Source organism: Motacilla alba, chromosome 9 (genome assembly GCF_015832195.1).
Source record: "Motacilla alba alba isolate MOTALB_02 chromosome 9, Motacilla_alba_V1.0_pri, whole genome shotgun sequence".
In the NCBI taxonomy this organism is placed as follows: Eukaryota; Metazoa; Chordata; class Aves; order Passeriformes; family Motacillidae; genus Motacilla; species Motacilla alba.
In genome coordinates this window covers 19,871,640-19,887,920 of record NC_052024.1, presented here as the reverse complement: position 1 = coordinate 19,887,920, position 16,281 = coordinate 19,871,640, and the positions used below count along the sequence as shown (strand labels likewise).

Here is a 16,281-nt window from a genome sequence, read left to right as displayed (position 1 = left end):
ACATCACAGCTGAGTAATTCTGTTTTGTTTAGTTTATCCTCAGTCTATGTAATTTGTAAATGTATATTTGCATGAATAATTACCTCTGAATAAGCTAAACCAAGCAGGCTGGCAAATACAGATTACTCCTTTTTCTTAGGAAAGTGTGAGCAATGTGACTTTATGCTTTGAGGACTAATGCTACTAAATAGCCTTGCAGTCAACTCTTAAAAAGAGGGGGATATAAATAACATTAAACATATACAAGAACGAATAATTAGGATATAAAATTTTGTCACTAGTGAAGTGACAATCAGCACTGCTTGATCAAAGTTTGAAATAATATTTCTGATAGTATTTTAGGCATCTAATGATCTCATGTCCTTAATTTTTTTTGTAACAAAAGGAATTGTTCATAGAGGTTCTAAAATAAGTAAATACCAAGATTAGTGTCTGAAAATAACAATGTTTTATGTCCAAAACTTGAAAAGCTAGATTTGTATGTTTTATGTAAAATAGAGTAAAAAAGTTAGAAATAAAACAGAAAATATGAAGAAAACCTACCATACTATGTTGTTTGGATATCTTACTGGACATCATGAGTTAAGAATTAATATTTAATTACTAATTTTGCCTTTTGGGAAACACAAAGAGTATGATTGGGAACAGAGTTGGGGGTTATGAAAATTAAAATAAGAAAAAAGAAAGTGTAGAAAAAAGAGAGCTGAGTTGTATCAGTTCAGATTTATTTGGGTCTCTGTAACCATAAAATACAGAAGAGCTCTTTTCTGTAGGCTATAAAAAGGCTTCGATCTTGATTCAGTCTCCCTCGGAGCTGGGAGGAAAAAAGTCTTGCAATAAACTGTGAGAAGCAGGGAAGCAAACAAGTTTAACCTCAGTGTCTTTCCAAAAATGGTCCTGAACAGCAAAAGGAATCAGTGGGAGCAGCTGCAGGAGAGCCCTGTCTGATGGGGTGTGAGAGCTGGACAGGTGGGACCGGGGGGAAAGCTGGACATGAAATGTGGCTGTGACTGAACTCTGTCTGCAAGGCCAAACTCCATCCAGCTGAGGTTAAGGGACGCCTCTTTTTTCTCTTGTTTTAGTATAAATTACAGCTTCGGCTGTCACTGTAATGCAGCATGCAATTTTATGCAATAAAACCTAGACACAAGAACCCTTTCTGACTGTAAGCTGGCACTGTGAGTCATATTGTATTGAAATGCTCCAGAATTCTATTGTTGGAGCAGGAATACTGGAGCAAAATGAAAGCCTCTGTAGAGTGAAGTGCCAGCAACCATGAAGAAAAGATGTCATGAATCTGTTTGAGGAGCAGGGCTTGTAGGTAAAACACATAGCAAAACTGAAGTTCTCTGATTTAAATCTTCCCTGACATTGTTGGTCAGAAGCACCTCTTAGTCTTAGTAACAGAGAAAAATAATCTTCAATTAATTCAGATATATTATTATTTATTTTTTGGGCTCAGACAGTCTCTGCTACTTTTCATGTCTGGAACCAAGGCAAGAAAACTCTGCCACTTTTCTTGCCTGGAACCAAGTTGAAGGAAAAAGTTTGAAAGACAACTTTGGATATTAACATTTCTGTAGAAATACAGTAAGTATATAAAAGATAATTATGGATGGGCATTTTGTCTCTGGTGTGCTCAACAGGACCCTGGTAGAGGCAATCACGTCTGTGGCTCCCTGATTATTAAAGGATGCTTTGGCTGGAATGGGAACAGCCCTGGTCAGAAAGCGTAACAGAGTTTACACCAACAAAGGATTTGGCACAGCGCCCTTATCTCCTCTTCTCTTTCTTCCTTTTCTCTAATTTTCAAGATCAGCTAGTTTTATATTTGCAGCTTTCTTCACGTTTGTTGATGTCCAGCTTTGATCTACAACCAGCTTGAGTTTACTTTTATGCTCTGCTGAATGCTGCCTTCAGCCTCAATTTCAGAGCTGAGCAAATAAATTACAGCGATGTGTTTAATTAAAGTTCATCTCATGTCCTGATTGCAGACTGTTGCCTTCTCAGATACAATTTGCAAATATATTTTGGGGTTTTATTTTAGGCAGGATGACTAGTTGAAGGTTATTTAATTGTGATTGATTGTGCATGGGATGTTTCTGCTGCCTTTATTTTGTGAACAACCTGAAAATAGTAGCTGAATGTTGAAGGACAAATGAAGGGCATTTTCCTGGATGGAAGGAGGGGATGTAGTGAGTCTGAACAGTCACAGAACTGAGGGTTGATGCTTATAGTATTACATGTGTGCCTTTGGGAGAAATTGTCTTAATTCTAAGGAATGAAAAATATTTTTTAACATTAAATATTTAGTTTTATTCAATACTTGGAGTTTCTTTAGGGAATCTATTTCTGAAACCTTTTGGTGGGTTGGCAGGAACTGTGAATATGAGAAAATGAGGAATATGAGCTTCACTGTGTCATTTTCATACCTGCAGCTTCCACAGCCCTGAGAGTCCCCCGTAGTTTGTGTAGAATCCATTCATTGATACGGGTCAGGAGGTTGATATTTGATAAAATATATTCATCATTTGAGGTTACTGAACTACGGCACTACCAACAGGTAGCATGAAGAGGAGAAGACTTTTCACCACAGCCATTCTGTGGGTGAAAATTTCATTTCATTTCAGCACAGCCATGCTGCTTTGGGTTTGTTTTCTGCCAAGCTTTTAAGAGCTCAGTTTAAGAGCTGCTTCCTTATCTGCACTGACTGCATCCTCATTTTGATGGTTAGAAACGTCCCTTCCTGGGTGTGCCATCTTTGAGTTTTCTGTTGGGTTTTTTGTTTTTTTTTCCCCTCAGTAGTTCTTTCTTGAGTCTTTTTTGCTGCCTTGTGGGTAAATCAGCCACAATCTGCTCTCAGGCAGTGTGTTGGATACAGATGTCTAAGGCTGTTATGAAATCCTTCTCCTCAGTCAAGTGGGCTGATGAGAATGTGATAAGACAAACATATTTCTGTTATTATTTTCAACCTATTTATCTTATTCTTTTTAATTGGCTCAGAACTTGCAAGAAAGCAAGGTTTAAAAATAGTATCCAGCATCTTCAAGACCCCAGCTGCCACCTGCTTCATATAGTTATTCATATTTTTCCTTTGAAAGACCTGTTTTCCTCTGTGTCATCCATGACTGGATGAAGATACTGGATGACTGATACTCTTTCATTCTGTTTAATTTTGGAGATAAATAGAAGAAATTAGGATAAAAATCCCCAACTGTCTTGATTCTTGCATTTTCAGAGAATTGTCTTTTCTGTTTGAGGGGGGGGGGTTCTGTTAGAATTTTTAAGACAGAATGTTTACAACTCACTGAGCATCATCTTGGGACTTAGAAAACTAATAAGTTGCCTAACATAAAATAATTACTTTTTCTAAAAATGTTTGTTTTATTACCTACCCCTATTTCATTTCATGCATGGGGGAATACTACTGAACTCCACAATACACATCACAATTTGCTCCTAAATAGTCATATCTTTCAAGCAGCATAGCTTGAAATGATTCGAGGAGTAAGTACCTAATTCAGATGGATAAAACAACTCATTCTTTAGCAGTTTCCCAGTTTTAGGGTAAGAGGATTTACTGTGGCATAGCTAAACCGAGTAGACAAGTGCTCTTTTTCGGCACCTGATAAAAGGATGAGTTCTCTTTTGTTTTTGAGCAGAATTATCCTACCACAGGAAAGCAGTTTATCGAATATGGGTAGTTGGGGGTGGGGTATTTCACTTTTCAAAAAGCTGGTATGTGTAAAATGAGGATTATGTCATGTTGTAAGCATTTCTAAAAACAGAAATGAGAAATAATAGCAAATTTAATCTTTATTCGTTTTTGGAGGTATTAGAAATGTTGTGACTAAAACAGGCCTTCATGCATCATAAATGATCTGTCAGCTTCTGAATGGATTATTAGGAAGGTAGAATGTCTGGATTCAATAGGATTCTTCAGCATTATTTTGATGTTGTATTTTTTTTCAATATTTAATTTTATATTAGAAGTTAGGGTCCCAATTAGTTGAGCCCTAGTCCACTAAATAAAACCAAAACTAACTACTCTGAGCTAGTATTGCTGTACTGTATTTGATGAGATTTTATTAATACTACAAATTATTTTGCCTTTTTTACTTTTTTTTTTACTTAAGTGTACAGGTGCAGAATAGAGGAAGGGGTAAGAATAATTTGCATAACTGTTTTCATAATTTAATGTGAACCTATTACTTTCTGGATTGTATTGCCAAAATGTTACGACTTTGTTCTAAACTCTTCCAGTGAATTATTGACTTCATTTGGCCAGAGATGAGCCACGTGTAGTTTTACTTAGGGGAAAATTTAATTCAATTTTTGTTTGTCATTTTAGCTGGAGTTAGAGGTGGTATAAGCTGTGCAGACCTCTTGAGTGCTGGGCTATACATGCTGTTTCCAGAACGTGATGACCTCTGAGCTTTGACATATCTGAATTTCATGTGGAAGATGTGTGATGAAAGCCCATGAAACTCTGTTCTATTACACCCAGCTGCTCCTTCATTATGCAATTTCTTACACGTACTCTCAATGCATGAGTGTACTTAATAGCTTTGGCATTGGGGCCAACTTTTAAAATTTGAAGCAAAGCGCATGGTTTGCAGAGTGTTTGGGGCAGCAGGGAGCCAACTTCTGTTTTCTACATAATTAAAAAATGAGCTGTGCTTTTGCAGGGCCTTTTTCTGTCTCTGTCTTGTTGAGCACGTGTTTCCTGGGAAAGACCAGCGAGCCTCTCTTGAAGATGCAGTTTGCATCCATAAATTAACTAAGAACATCCAAGGGCAGTTGCTAAACGCATTAATAATTGTGCAAACATGTAGTTTTGTTGTTTACAGAGCAGTGGATAGCACCCTGGAGAAGCAGAGAGCCAAAGGGATGTGCAGAGCAGCAGCACATGAATGTAGATGGGCAGGGAGCTCATTTCCACACAGGCATCCTGGAGAAGCAAATGATCTTCATGATCTTCATGTCTGGGTATTGATTTTGCCTCAGGAAAAGTCAGTGTGCTTTCTCTCCTACAAATAATGACAGCCCTGATTTTTGCTTTGGAGAATAGGTGAGGAAGGCATTGGGTCCAAAGGAATTGCATAGAGGAATCCCTAGAAATCAACCTAGATATAACCTTCCATAACCTCTCAAGACTTCTGAGACATTAATAACCATTGTATCTAATGACATATGTGTAGGTACAAATTAAAATAAAGATAAGAGCTACAGAAAGAAGTAAAAAATTTATGAACTTAAGCACCCTGGTAAATACCCCTTCCCTATCTGAGGTTAATTCTTTATTGCTGGAGGCATGAGATTAGGTAAAACAAAAAATACCTTTGCCTAGTATGAAATCTTTACTTGATTTTATCCTACTTTTCAAATACTGTGGCCATACAGGAAAAAAATTATATTGGCTAAATAGATTTCTAGTTCATTAGATATGAAAACCCCCATCTATTTCAGAAGAGAGGTGAAGTGTGAGCTTTCCTGTTCTGTTAAATCTGATGTTTTCCTATTCAGAAGTGTCTTACAACTTTGGCTGGCCTTTCCACATACTTGGTTTGTACAGCACTGCTGACATATTGCAGACTTGGAAACTTTTCTGAAGGATTGATGGAGACAGGAATCTTGGCAAAGTTTTTGTATGGTTTCAACTTGAATGTTGCGATGCAAACTCACACAGATACAGTTTTTTAAGGGTAAATACTTTCCTAAAATACCCATGTTCAGGAATCTACTAAAATTTCACACATCCTACACATCCAGAACAACTGTTGCTAGAATTTAAACAGTTTGTGTAGGGATACCCAAAATCAGAACTGTTGCCTTTGGCAATGAATCCATACTTAAGTTACAAAACTGAACTGAAAGAGAAAACTTTTCCATCTTGTACTGCTCCTCTTATTTTAATTTTTAAACACTTATGTAATATTCTTGTGTCTTCTTGTACTTGTGTTTTATGTGAGCACTGGGTACAGATTTAGAGGTTCCAGAATGTCCTCAGTGATGTCCTGAGAGCTTCATAACATTCTAAAATAGTAATGTACAAGACTAATTATCCTCTTACTTTGTTTTCACCAGAATTTATTGCTATGAATGAGTGAGAAAAATGCCCTTGGTCATTCCTAAATTATATATTTAAAAACTACTTGAAAACTCATCTTGAAATATTTTTATATTACCACCTGTGCTTGACATTTAATCGTGACTTAGAACTTGTTCTATATTTTCTTGCAGAGTCCTAACGGAAGAGCTGAAAAATTTCCATGTTCTAAACACTTTTAGATCAAAGTGACTCTAAATAATTTGAAAAATATGCATTAATAGAAAAGTATACACATCAGAGCATAGTCTGTTATCACTGTAGTTATCTGAGTATAATGCTTGGATAACTGATGGACTAAAATAAAATACTTCAGTAGTTAGGTAAGATTGCTCAGGAGTCATGTGACACCACAAAATAAAACTGTGTAGTGGTGGAGTTGGTGTTAACTGTGTATTTTCAGAAGGGACCAGTAAAATCACTCATTCCCTGAAATACTTTACAAGACTGTGATTATTTTTAAGAAAATAAACTGAATTGAATTAGTATGCTTTATACAATTTAAAATAAATTCCTGTAGCTAATGAGGGGAATGTTGTATCAGAATCAACATCTCTTATAACCACTGGGAAGAAAGAGGAGGGGGGTTAGTTTATCATAGCTTCTGAATTGTGAATTAAAACTGCAAAAAAATTTCCTGTCATATTGAGCTTTCAAGATCTTTGCTATTAGAGATATTGCTGATTAGAAGCTGGGGTAAAGCAATTGCAGGACTCTGCTCAGGTGCTTGTGCTTTTGCAAAAAACTTTGTTTCCATGCAAGGAGCACTCTCAGTGATGTGTGGCTGTAACTGTAGCCTGAATTTTGTCTCCTCTTTGCAGGCAGAGCTTGTTGATGTCCAGTATGGGACCATGGAAGACCTGATCCGGATTCAAGCCATCACTAACGTGACCAAAAAAATTGCACTTTTGAAGCTCGGAAAATCCCCTTTGCTTTATAAGGTTAGTTACACATCAGCTGAATTATTCATTTGGTGCATTGGTTTTTTTGCCTGTTTTTTTTTTTTTTCCTGTTTCAAAATACAAAACCAAAGAGTTTCCCATTTTCCCCAATAAGTCAGGACTTATTGACATTCAAATTCTTCCTCAATACTCACCACTGTCCCTCTGAAGTGCCTTTTATGTGTTAGAGTTGTTTATTTTTCTGTATATCTTGCAGTGCCCCAGCACTCTGCTGTATTTTCTCTGGGTGTACTAGAAGCCTTTTGACAAACAAAGAAATCACTGAAAGAACTAGTAATGCAGAAGGGATTGTCTCTGGAGAGGGTGTACATGAGTGCATGTGTGTCCATCCTCTCTGGCAGAGCAGGAGCTCACTAATCCACTTTTGCACTAAACATAATAAACCACTCAACATATAAACCACATTTAAACTCTAAACATCCAGTAACTGCCTTCTGTTGCAAATATCTTAAAAACAAAATTGCTGGTTTGCTTTCAGAAAATACAGAAAGTATAGTAGCACAGTAAATGCTTAAACAATTCATTCCCAATTCACTAAAGCAATTATAAAAGAGCAGCAGCTCCAGATCTTGCAGTTAAGTAAATCGGGACCTGCTCTGTTGGTCATAGAAAGCACAGCCAGGACTTCAATACAGATTCAAAAAACTAACCACTTAATATTTTTTTCTATAGGAATAAGATTTGTCTCAATAAAGATGCCATTTTCAACTGAGTAGCTTTAGCTGTTTATTTAAATTATTTAGATGCAATTTAATTACGCCGGCGAAAGGTCAGTTGTCATTGCTGGGACTCGGTTGTTGCCCATCATTTCCAGCAATAGATCTGATCCTGCATTTCACTGCTGACAAAGCCAATGAAACAGCAATCAGGGCTCATAAAGCAGGGATTTGATAAAGATGTAAAGTTTGCTGTAGCAGCACTGTCTGTGAGATGGACTTTTTACCAGTTTGTGTTCCTGTGAACACTCACTGTGTCTCAATTACCAAGCAGCCTGAAGGAGAAGATAAAACCGAAGGTGCTGAGGACAAGGCACATCTCAGGAGCTTTTTGTGTGGGTTGGCTGTAGCCTGGTCCCAAACATGGGCTGTTAAATGGCTGAGGTGCATTAGCTACATTTCTGGTTCTCCAAAAGAATCAGTTTTGCACCTTCAGAGTCTGTTACACAGCACAAACCAAAGCGTGGTGTGATCAGGGGACTGACTCAAATATGTGCTCAGGATCTGAGGTAAAATTACAACCACCCAAACCTACTTTTCCATGTTCTCCTCACAGAAGGTTTGCCATTTCTCTTGAGCCTGTAAGCTACCCTTTTCTGGAATATAATTTGTGTCTTTTTGGCAGTGAAGTAATTGTAAGCTTTGCTTTGCTCATAACTATCAGTAAAGGTGTACAGAGATTATCAGAAGTAGATTCTCCTTTTCTAAGGAATATTTGATGTGAAATATTGCCTTAAACTGCAAGTCCTGCTGCTTTAAATGAGCCCAGTATCTCTCTGCTGAATCCACTCTTTGTATCTTTTTCTCTCCCCTAATGTTTATGTTTCTGTACTTACTGAGTCTCACATTTCTGTTTCAGCTGATACTTCCCTCTCCCTATATTTTCCTTATCTCTGCCTTCCATGTGCTTGGTTTTACATCACATTAAAACAGAGCACTAGTTCATAAGAGAACTGTGGCTATATAAACATACATACTTAGTGGGTTTCTCTCCACTTTTTGTATTTAACTTGTATTTTTCATGTGTTAATTTCCTTTAATTTTTTCATTATTATTACTTTATATTATGCAAGTATCTCACTCTGGATTTGAGTCTTATTATTATAGACCCTGCACTGAGGTTCCATCTTCATAACAGTTTCTAATTATGTCTCTATTTTTCAGTTGTATCTCCCTTGCACAGTTTTGTTTTTTGTCTTTCTCTCTTTACTGCTGTTTTTCGTGTGGTTTTTTTTTTCCTATTATCCCCTTTTGTGTATTTAATTTGCCTTTCAAAAATTGTTTGACTGTTCTTTTTCTCTCTGCTGAGTCCTTTGGAAAAAACCTGAAAGAAATAATAAACTACTGCTGGCAGAAAAAAAAAAATCACCATAAAAACTGAACAACATTTCTTTTGTTTTTACATCATATTAAGAGAAAGGATGGGCTGGTAGAAAAGAGCTTCATATTCAAGGGGCTAATTTACAGAAATAAGTCCAAGTGATGGAAATTTGAATATTTGGAAAATGGTTGTATAAATGACAGTATTTTTGCAGTGTAGATTTAGTTTATAGAGATTGGATAAGGTACAAAATTGGGGGAGGATTAATGTTGAAAATAATTTGGAGCTTCTAGTTTCAGTCTTTCAGGCTGTGCCCATCTCTCATATCTTTAGACACTGAAAACAACAGAGTTCAGAGCTTGGAATAATTTGAAATTGGAATGTACAGGGAATTTGGAATAGGCAGAAAAGCCTGAAGTTAATGTGCTGTTAAAATATGCAGTTTAGTCTTAAACATGAGTAATTCTGATTAAATTCCGTAAGGTTCATAAATTTAAGCTGCTTTGTGAGAACAAGATTTGCAGAAATCTGACCTGGAGTTATTTTTGTAACTGGATATGATTTTCAGATTTCACTGGGAGTGTTGTGTTTCTGTTCCACTGGATCAGAGCGTGGTTTCTGGTCAGGGTGAGAGGGGCAGCAGCCATGGCAGTGGCACCTGTCCAGAGCCACAGAGACACATCCTGATCCCTTAAGCTGGACCTTTTCAAACAGAGAATGTGTTACCTCAGCCACATCATAAATTACAGCTATAAAGAGAAAGAACATGGGCCCTACCTTTATAGCAGGGTATCAACAAGAGCAGTGACTCTGGGGAGGGAAAAAACCCAAAACAAAATAAAAAACTAAGTAGTTTACATTGCTGTGATTAAAAGAAAGAAAGAAAGAAAGATAAATATGTGTTATGTATTTTATATATATAAAAATATCGGGGTGGAGCAGGGGTTTGAGAAGGGGTTTTCACCACTGTTAGGGCACTAAGATCAGTTAGTGAGCAAGACTCTATTAGAGATTAATATAAAAAGTAAGGGAAAAGGAATACTAGAAATGCTTCAAGGAGCAAGCAAGAGTATTGCAAAGGCAAAATCCTTTTCAAATGCAGCTGAAAGGTTCAGGAATTTACTGTGCCCAGCACCTGGAGTGGCAATTTCCTATAGCAGGACAGACTGAGGCAGTGGGCTGAGCTGTGGGGCACCTGGGGAGCGCTCATGTGACAGGGAACTTGGCATAACCAAGTCTTTTTAGTCTCATTATCCAGAATAAGTCACAGTGCTGGAAAACTGACAGAAGGAGAAAATTTAAACTGTTTCAACAACTCCTGAAGGGATCTTGTGACTAGTCTGTGACGCTTTAGGATCTGGATTGCTGCTGAATAAAGAAGGGGCTGGATTGAGAAGGAAGAAAAGTTTTCTTAGCAGGGAGCTGAAATGAGGCAAGCATAGAAGAGAAGTGAGACACAACTTCTGGAGGGAATTGCCATGAAAAGAACACATTTTCTGACACCTTGAGATTGAAGGTGACTGTCTCCTGGTGTCCTGGCTAGAAGGAAAATTTGTGTTTTGGTGGAACTCTGGTTATTGGGGTCACTGGTGAGGTTGAGTCACAGGAGGTCAGAGCAGACTCCTGATGTCCTTGGTCCAGGAGGATCTATAAATGTGGCTGGTGGAAGATGATGAAGTTTATTACCAGTGATTAAGCAAATCACTCATGTGGTATAGAGCACCTTCTTGAGAAAGAGCACCTTGAGTTGCCCACTGTGTTTGTAGACAACATATTCTGATAGTGCAAAATGTGTGGTAGTAGAGAAATTGGCAAAAGCTCCTTGGTAGCACCCAGCTCCTGTGCTCCAGAGCTCATCTGAGTGTGTGCCACTGCTCTGAGCATGCTGAGGAAGCCAGAGGAGGCTTTTTCAGGGAGAACTGCACAGTGGTTTCAGTATCCAGCCTCTGGAAATGTCATTAACAGATTCATTTTTTGAAAAATGTTGTGTGTCTTGATCATGATTTAATCTTTAGGGGTTGCAATTTGTGAAAAAGCCATAATTTTTGTCCTAAATTAACTTTTAATAGAGTAACAAAAGCCCTGAAGGCCAAACCACTTCATCTTTAAAATGTTCATGTATTAACATTTTTTCCACATCCATTAAATGAAGATGTTGTTCTACTGTGTAAATATCTGTATTTATTTTAATAATTTAATGCCTTCATAAATATTCATAAAATTGCTTTTTAACTGTCATAAAGTTTAGGAATGTGGAAGCTTGGATATTTATGCAGAGGTTATTGGCAGGCCCTTATAGATAAGAGTTTGCTAAATAGAAAATATTAAAGATTCCCAGAAAAAAGGTAATTTGCAAAAGGGCTTCAATTTAACAGCTGTGTTAATTTTAAATAAGTTTACTTTAGAAAAAGTAATTTCACTTTTCTACAATGTCTACGTTGTTTATTTTCTTGTTCCCTCTGGTGCTTTTTATGGCTAGCACATACAATTGTGAAGATGATAGTTTACATTGTAAATCTCCATTTAACGAGGACCCTCCCTTTCTTTCCATCCCTTCCTCCCTCCCTAGAGATACACAAATATATGTGTGTGTTTATGTACATATATACAGTGTGTGCTGTGTATGTATATATACAAATAAAAACCATGGTAAAAAACCAAACATTTTAAAGGGAACATAAACACTTGATATGTATTTCATTACTAAGGACACTGGGGTTTTGGTTGGGGTTTTTTGTGACCTTTTTTTGGGCAGTAGAATTTTTTCCAAGGCTCCTAAAGTCTTTATATACACACATTTCCCCATATGAGTGCTATGGGACTTTTAATGATATTATATCCCTTCCTATAGCCCTTCTCAAAAAGTCAAGCCACAGATATAGGCAGTATAAATATAAATTATAGAAACATGTAAAACTATACCTGGGGATCTGGATCTGAAGGGATTATCTAGTAACATCCACTGAATGTTATAGCATCCTGTTTTTCAGGTTTTCTCTAATTTACCATCCTCTTAAAATCTCATCTCAATTCCCAAAATCCTGAGTTTCTTTTGATAGTCCAAACTGAATTCAGGTTGATTCATTCAAATTGTTGGTGCAGAGTTTGCTAAGTAGCCAGTTTATATTTGTACAGGGTATGCTAGTTGTTACTTTGTCTTGAAGGAAGCACTAGTGGCTTTGTGATCCTTTTTCTTTAGCCTTTGTCTCCCCTGAATTTATCAGAGATCCTCTCCTTTGAGTTAGCTGCTTTTATTCTTTATCCTTTTTCTCTTCCCCCAAGGACTAGATTTAGTGTACTCATGTTCTTAACCTTCCCCTTCCTCAAACAGCCTCTTTAATCTGTGAGATAGCACACAGTCTAAGGAACAGTCCCTTTGCATTTCTTCTCTACTTCCTACATAAGCAAATTCTACCTAGGCCTTCAAAAAACTCTGCAATAATAATAATAATTATAATAATAATCTACACCAAAAAGCTGTTTGTGTAATTGAGGTTTCACACGCATCAGTCATGTGTTTTGAATGATTCTTTCTGAATCTCTTCCTGGTTTTTGATTCATGGAATCCTGCAGAAGCTATTTTGCTCTTTAGTGAATACTGAAAAAATTTATGTTTGTTTCAAAGAAAGACCATTTGCCTTCCTTGATCAGAAAGGGAGACATTTGAGAGTTCTCAGTTATATTCCTCTTGCTCTGACTGATAGCAATGCTTTCATGTTCCTTTTGAACAGAAGGAACAAGCCATAATAGTTAGAGAAGCCTGGAGACACCCTGCCTCCGTATCATAAATCTGATCTGAGTTGGGTGGACTAAGAAATGCACCCCAGCCCACTGAGGAAATGTACCAGAGTTAAAAAAACAGGACTCTCTGCACAGGTTTAAGACCTAATGCTTCATCCTGAAGTTGTATTTTAATTCTTTATTGGTAAACTTAGTTTAAACATAGCTGGGTAAAAGTCATTGAAAGTACCAATTGTGATACGTTTTCCCCTCAGTGTGAGGTACTGTGGGAAAGAAAATCAAGAAGTCCTACTGACTTGAGAAATCTATAGTGCTGACCAAAAACCCAGTCAAATAGGAAGTCCCAAGCAGTGGTTTTGTATTTCTGGTTGGAACCAAGTCACACTGAGCTCCTGTGCTCAGTTCCTAGAAGGCTGTTAGTATCCACAATAACTTTTAGCTGAGCTTGTCAATTTTTCCTCCAACTTCATCCTGCATTTGAAGGATGATGTACTGTGACCTGTGCCACCTGAAAGTGAAACAGTGCCAGTGCAGTTATAAATCCAATCTGTATCTGTCCACATGAGTATGAAATAGTTGACAAAAATTTGCTCTCTTATCCCCTTAGTCAAGTGCACTGCAGTAAATTAAAGAGGGAGTTCTCAATCCACTTTTTACAGTAGAAATAGGAAAAAGTAATTTGCCCTTGCAAGCAGTAAGAAGAATATAAGGGGTGGGGTAGGAGAAAAGCAATTGATGTCTGGAAGGAGGCATAATTACAGCACAACTTGTCAATATCCTCGAGTAATTAACGTTTCGTTTGCATCAGTAGTAGGACTTCTGGTTATTAATCATTTCATTTTTGCTTACAAACCCCTGGATTTGATTGCATGGAAGGAGAGGTGTGCTATTAGCAGAGCAAACAAGTGGAATTGTAAGTTAATGACCAAAAGTAGATATTGACTATTCTGCATTTCTGATGCCACACAATTTCCCCTGAATGTTTTGAGAAGGCACTGCTGGTCTGCAGACTTGTGTTCCCAGCTGTAGTTCCTGTTCTCTCTTTCTCTTCTATGTCAATACAGAAATTTCTGAAGTCCTGCTGGTGAATCAAACGCTGAATTCTTCCCAGTTTGACTCAGTGCATAGTCCTGTTCCCTTCAGTAACCCTAAACGCTTATATTTCTCTTGGGGAAGTGATTCTAAATATTCATATACTCAATTGGCTGTTTAATTGCACATTTGCTGCATGTATTGAATGTATCCTTTGAAAAATTAGTCCAGCTCCCATAATGGATTGCTCTTTCCTGAGGGGAAAGTGTTACAGGAGATCTTCTCCTTTTAGTGCAATAAAATTGAGTGAGACACTAAGTGGCTTCCATTCAAACACGGACAATGGCTGACTCATAAAGAATTCATTGTGGGGTCTTCTGAAGCCCATGTCTGATTCTAGAGGTGTGAAACTCACGCATAATTTTCTATTTTATCAAGCCCTTAAAAAGTCAGTGGTAAATGCAATCGTCCAATTTACCGTGTGAGTGCTATGTCCTGATAAATGGTGCAAAGTCAAGTGAAATGGATTTGCTGTGAGGCAACTGTTCTGAAGCAGAGCTGAGCAAAGATATGAATTGCCTCAGCTTTACCCTGAATTCACACACAATCAGCTACTCGTGTGCAGAGCACTGGGAAATACCACTTTGTCTTTCCTTCAGAAAATCCAAACCTTTTTCATTTGCTCTTCCTGCAGATGCACTTGGTCATACTTCTGCTTGTGGTCTTGGCCCTTCTTTTGTTGCTTGTGTAGGGAATTATTTTTTCCAAGCTGTGAGTTGAGCTGCTCTTTTGCAGTAGTTGAGTTTGGACTTCACAAAAGGGCCATTGACAAACAAATTATCTGGGTCTGTTCCTAGCTCATGTGTTTCCAGCACATTTCAACAACAGCTGAGAAAGGAGGTAAATAAAATTGAAGATCCATGAGCTCTGAGGGGGGAAGAGGGGTGAATACATAAAATCCCATACTGCCAGAACAGATCTGCCTGACTTTGGGTTCAAAGTGTCAGCCACTGGACTGGGTGAAGCAATGCCAGAAATCTTCAGAAAGTCTCCCTCTAACAGCTTTGCAGAGGAGAGACAGAGACCAGCATGGTACATCCTGCTTGTATTTGATATTTTCTGGAATAGTGATCAGAGGAAAAGGTGATCTTTTTCAGGCAACAAGTGTTACATAAGTAGTGCCCTCATTCTGTAGTGGGTTTGACTTGTATGGCATGGTCTATGGTAACTGCTGGTTTCTTATTTTATCAAGGAGAAGTTATGATTCTTCTCTGACATTTTGTGCTCTTTTAAGTCTTTTCTCCTCATTTCAAAATGCTTCTTAGTAATCAGTTTATTTACATATCTGTGAACTGAGAAACTGCATTGAAAGGTATCAAAAGTCACTGTTCTTGAATAAAGTATTTATGTAAAACATATTTAGGAGATTATAGAAGTAAACAGTTCTATTCCTAGAATCAGTGTTTTATTTGATAAACCAGGATGTCACAGATTACTCAACTGAAGAATGATTTTTCATGCCTTGTGGCTCTTCAGGATATCCAGACCTTGGTTTGATTTTTGCATAGGTTCTGTGCTTTAGAGACTCAACTCTGAGAACTGGTTCACAAAATCAATACTTGTGATTTCTGCATGAAAATCTGAGTTCTGCCTTTTCAAATACACCTGTAATTTGTCACATGATCAGAACTTTGAGTAGAAACATGGACATACTGGATGTTGAGATCCAACCTTTTCATTTGCATCCATAGAACCAGGGATATACATGTATATTTTACATTCTATAATAACCAGCTTATGGATTTTTTTTTTTATTATTTTCCCTTGGATTACTTGAATTGCTCCTTTCAGATTGTCTGTAGCTGGATTTTGTGGAGCATAGATGGTTAAAATATATAACTGCATGTCCTCCCCGGAGAGGGAAGAGGTGGCTTTTAGCATTATATTTTTTAATTTTCTCTTTGACTGCATAATGCTATGGAACGCCAAAGTCAAAATTTCAGTCTTAGCCATTTGGGCCTCTTGATGCCTGTGCATGAATTTGAAAAGAAAAACACAAAGTCCATCATTACAAATATAATTGGCACCCTCTTTGCAAGTACAGCAATAACCACTTGGAATATTTTGTTTCGATTGCCAAAACATTAAACTAACCTTCTGTGCAGAAGGCAATTCTACCACAGCGAACATATTTTCACTTAACAGGAGAAGATTGTGCATTTCAATATGAGAACTCAGACATTTTAATTTCCTCTTTAGGTCTCAGTGAATAATTCACAAACAACATGTGCAACAAAGTTAGACTTAGGTTGTTTTCTTTTGATCTAGGCCTAAGAAAATGGCAGCTTCCTTTAAATGTTATCCTGCTACATTCTCATGTTTTAAAGTGAGTTTGGTTTT

The 16,281-nt window shown here is 37.4% G+C and overlaps 1 protein-coding gene across 13 annotated transcripts in view; it reads left to right on the top strand.

Moving 5' to 3' along the window:
* The window catches only part of NAALADL2 (N-acetylated alpha-linked acidic dipeptidase like 2), a 409,871-nt gene that overhangs the window by 237,019 nt on the left and 156,571 nt on the right, over positions 1 to 16,281 (top strand). For all 13 annotated transcript variants that reach the window (XR_005257965.1, XM_038145641.1, XM_038145644.1 and 10 more), the window contains one exon: positions 6,931 to 7,050. Coding sequence is in view for 12 of the 13 variants with exons in the window: in XM_038145641.1 (XP_038001569.1) it covers positions 6,931 to 7,050 (120 nt within the window). In the remaining variant the exon portion in view is untranslated. The remainder of the gene's footprint in view (positions 1 to 6,930; positions 7,051 to 16,281) is intronic.